The sequence below is a fragment of the Mytilus trossulus genome, unplaced genomic scaffold (assembly GCF_036588685.1).
Source record: "Mytilus trossulus isolate FHL-02 unplaced genomic scaffold, PNRI_Mtr1.1.1.hap1 h1tg000234l__unscaffolded, whole genome shotgun sequence".
In the NCBI taxonomy this organism is placed as follows: domain Eukaryota; kingdom Metazoa; phylum Mollusca; class Bivalvia; order Mytilida; family Mytilidae; genus Mytilus; species Mytilus trossulus.
In genome coordinates, this window is record NW_026963315.1 from 3,903,236 (window position 1) to 3,908,069 (window position 4,834).

Sequence of the window (4,834 nt, forward strand, 5' to 3'; positions counted from 1 at the left end):
GACTTGTTATTCTGTGCTTAGGAACCTCATAAATATCCGTAAAATGTCGCAATGTCCGATCCTTTTGCCTGTCCAAAGTCTGGAGCCAGTCATTCAGGAGTTGTCGTTGTTTTGCTATATACCATATTTTAGAGATAATTGTAGTGAATTTGAAGATTTGTGGACGTCAATCGGTAGTTTTACTGTCGCAAATTTAATTTACCTGTCGACGCGTAGCGTCAAAATGTAATAAACCTTGATATGAAGAGGGTTCTAGGTGCAAAGTTTGATTTTTGTTTGGCTTCTTATTGGAGAATTTCAAGTCTTTTATTCCCGTATTCAAAATGTCGGCTTTCTTAGTTACAGTCAGGGAAGTAGAGGATTTTGTTACGCTTATTTTCATCCCGTTAGTACCTTTGATACAATTTAATTACAGTTTGTTTACTCGTGTTTATTGTTTACATCTTATCTTATCTATACCTTGTATTGCTCGCAATGTGATATTATTCTTTTTCATTGTCAAAGGTCCTACAATGACTTATATTTGCCAACAACTACGTTATTTGGTTCGGTGGATAGTTGTCTCGGTTGCAATTTTTCCATCTCTTCCTGTTTTATGTTGAATAACAATGATACCTACACGAACATTTGTATTACTATTTCATTAAACTTTACTCATCAAAAGATACATTGTACATATGATTTTCAGAAAAAAAAACACAACAACGTCATTTGGTTTGGTAGATAGTTGTCTCATTTGCAATTATTCCATATCTCCCTATGTTATGTTAAATAAAAATGATAACTACACGAACATTTTATTGATATTTTATTATTAAACTTGTCTCATAACAAGCATGACACGATACAAAAGTATATTCCCATAGTATTGCTTTTATGAATTTGAGAAATTTATGAGGACAAAGAAAACACAATTCATGATATCTTTTCAAAACTCATAACACTAATGAACAACGCCAGAATCGGATGCCACTAGATAATCTCGATGCTGCACTGGTTGATATAATATGTGTGGTGATCATGCAAGGCAGTATCTGAAATACTCTATTAGCCCTACAGCATTTATAAGCAAAACAAAAAATTCACAACGTCATATGAAAAATGAAAAGCAGCGAAAAGACAAAAGAGTCAACAAAACACTACATAGATAACTAAAGACTAGCTATAGGCTACATTAAGGTGGTAGACCTAGGTCAAGGGAAATAACTCTTTAAATCATCACTACGTTTGTGTCTGCTATTTTCATAAATATGTTCTAAGCTTCTGGGATACATAGATTATTTTCATTCTGTTTCAGGTTAATGCTTTAAATACATTAATAAAACTTGACTATTACAAACGCATCACTGAATTTAAGAGTTATCTCCCTGGACCAAGGTCTATCCCCTTAACATGATGAAATAAACTAATCATAGATGATAACGATTAACGCATCAAAAACTAGAGATGAACCCCGTCATGTTGCTTAAGATGTTCGATTCAGGTGCGTTGTCATCGGTCGTGTCCCATTCAAATAAAAGAGAAAATTGTGATTACTACAATTATAACATATCAATGGTCATCTGTGAATAAACTCTTCATAGATACCAGTAGTGAAATATTATATTTGCGCCAGACGTGCGTTTTGTCTACAAAAAGACTAAGACTAATCAATGACGCTAGAATCGAAAAGTGTTGAAAAGTCAAAATAAAGTACGAAGTTGAAGAGCATTGAGGAACAAAAAATACTGAAAGAGTTGCCAAATACAGCTAAGGTAATCTATTCCCGAGGTAAAAACTCCTTAGTATTTCAAAGATTTGAAGTTTGTAAACAGTTAATTCATAATTATGACCATATCAATGATCAATCATGTCAACACAAACGTGCTGAAGTAAGTCCATATTCAGAAAAGTTTTACCAAATTGCGCTGGTGTCAATAAAACTTTTGATATGATGTCTTAACACTTTCACTTGGAATTCTTCGTTCAAAAGCATCCTTGAGTGTAGCAACCTTTTATCACATAAATCATAATAGGAATGTTTTATCAATTAGAAAATATATACTCCATATGGATCGAGGCGCTGCTGAAACTTTCTTATATGGCCATTGTCAGTTCACAATTGGAAAGCTGACATTATCTTCTTTTCGAAACGAATTGTTCTGTTTAAACCTTCATTGCCATTTTCTAGATTTTAATTAAATTCAAGGTATAAAGCTGACTTAACTTTATGTGTGGTCTTTTAACTTTAATTTCGTTCATAGATAAATGATGACACTATAATTTCTTGTCATTGTTCCGGAGAAGCTTTTGTATTAAGTCTGTCGCATGTGAAAATAAATAGGTCGACAAGAACAGTAGCGCAATCGATTCCAATATAATGGAGTGTATTTTTTTAACAGATGTTGTCTATAACAATCAATTTTTTTAACAGATGTTTTCTATAACAATCAATTTTTGATTTGATTCAGAGGATTATTTAAGAAAATATGTTTTATTCCTTCCTAAAACAAGGCATGTGTATCTATCTTGGTAATTCTCTATTATGATACAAATTAGCAGTTCTTCCAATTTTTTTAAATGGTATTTACTCGTGTAAAGAGCAGGAAAGTCTGTTTTTACACTATTGTTAAATAAACGAGACGTAAACATGTTAATTGTCATGTACTCGAACTTAGCTTTTGAATTCGTTCATTATTTTTTCAGCTGCTACACGCATGATGGTTGTTCCAGGCTGATCATCTATAGCAGTTTCTTGAAATACATGTCTACTCAAGTATGTGTCGCCCATTAACTGGTCAAAAATCGGCGAACAAAAAGTTGCTCCAACATAAAGAGGGGTGGTTATATCATCTGTTGATTTTAGTTTTTGGAAATAATATCTACTTGATCTTAAGTCATGAAGATGATAGAAACATAAGAAACTTAGGAAATACGCAAATGATAAAGGATAATAAAAAATATTATGGGTGAGAACATCATATATAGCATCTTTTTGTAATTCTTTTGGAAGTAATGATGACTTCCCGTGAAATATAAGAGATTCAATTGTCACAGCTTTCAATACTGTATAAAGTTTTTCATTTTTCAGCTGGTACAGCTCATGATTTTGAATGAACGTATATTCGGATCTGGTCGAATAAATTTTCTCTTCAGTGCATTTTTGCAATGCATAATTCATCACACTTAATGAGGCGAAGTATTTTTTATGAACATAGAAGAATGAGGCCAACAACAGCCATCCAGTTACAGCATCTGAATGTAAACCTACCAATAAATGACTGAGATCATACTTGTAGTTGAAGTACTGGTGTTTGTTATCTGAGCTATTTGGAAATTTGGCAGAATCTAAAGCAAACCAACATGCTTTTGATAAACGTAAAGCAATTAAACCACCAGATAAACTACATCTAGAATGATGCAGACAATTATATAGTAGATGTATTTTCTTAATATTTGGATAATCACAAAAAGTTTTGTGTACTGTTCTGACGATTCTACTGGTTAAAGATTCAGTGAATTCGTAGGACTGTCTTTTGTAATCTTTCAGGGTATCAGAATACGCAAAACAATAAATTCCGCACTCATATAACTTCTCAAGTATAGTTGTCAATTTTTCTCTGTTCATAACAGAATTGAACAGCAGGTTGTTGGCCGGAATGAAATAATGCGACAAGGTTGTATACCTAACACAGTATAATAGTCTTTGTACACATGCATTGAAACAATGTATGATATTATCTGGTCGCCATAGATTTGGGTCTGTTTCTTCAGAAATCCAAAACATCAGTGTTTTCAAGAAATACGAACACAGCAAACCTTTCAAATCTTCGTGTTTTTCTAAAATTTCCTTTACCAAGACTTTTAACATTGCATAACATAATAGTTGTACATGACTGAAGGAATAAATGAGAAACTTTTCTGCTATAGAAAATGAAATTCGCCATTCTAAATTTTCATTTACGGATCCTTTGATTCCAATTGGAACGAATAACACTCCATAAGATATTATTTTGGAAATGATATCAGACGATGGCCATGTTGTACGTGCTCTACTGACCCATGGCTCTGCTTGAAATATCCATCGGTCACATTTGAGGCAAAACGCCAAATCCATGCGCCCTTGCATATCTGACAAACATGGGCCGTGAATTTTCCAGGAACCGGGAACTAATGACAAATAGAACAGTTTATACTGTTCACTTGAAAGCATATATCCTAAATGATTTTTTTGCCACATATTTGTGAACACTTGATGATGATCTAGAAGACGCAATTGTGTAAAGCAGGGTTGGGTCTCCTCCGTATTCATGATTAAGGGAACTGTCAGACCGTCAAGATCAACTTCTGGTTCTGATTGATACACCTTTAACAAAGGAGTAATGCTCATCAAATCTAAATCGCTGCTTTTTAAATCAAGTCCTTCCGCTTTGCTTCCGCTCTGTATTACTTTTAATTTGTTGTTGTGACCCATTTCAATAATATTAAGATTCAACCTCCTGATTCTAATTACCTCCTCAGACCCAATTTTGTCACATAAATATTTGTAAAAATTTAACGATTCACAATTCTCTGTAGATATTCTTACCAGGTCAGTCTACAAAATAAGTTATAATTAAATGTTGATGATTTAATTTTGGATGTAACACGTTTTCTGATTGGTCGTACGTCTTTTTTTGTCTCACAGCTCATAATTTGATCATGTAATCGTAATTTTTCATGATTTACTTCTAAAAAATAGAATTTAGTATGAAATTATTAGGAATGAGAGTAATATCTTTTTTTGAGGAACAGTTCTTTGCTTGGTTTATTTTGCAGTCGAAAAACTTACAAATTGAATATACTTTACACAAGA

At 32.9% G+C, this 4,834-nt stretch overlaps 1 protein-coding gene across 1 annotated transcript; it reads right to left on the bottom strand.

Annotated features, from left to right (window-relative positions):
- Positions 1-2,653: 2,653 nt before the first annotated feature.
- Positions 2,654-4,453, bottom strand: LOC134701268 (uncharacterized). Its single transcript, XM_063562394.1, has one exon. The coding sequence runs from the start codon at positions 4,451-4,453 to the stop codon at positions 2,654-2,656; it is 1,800 nt and encodes a 599-aa protein (XP_063418464.1).
- Between the last annotated feature and the right edge of the window lie 381 nt (positions 4,454-4,834).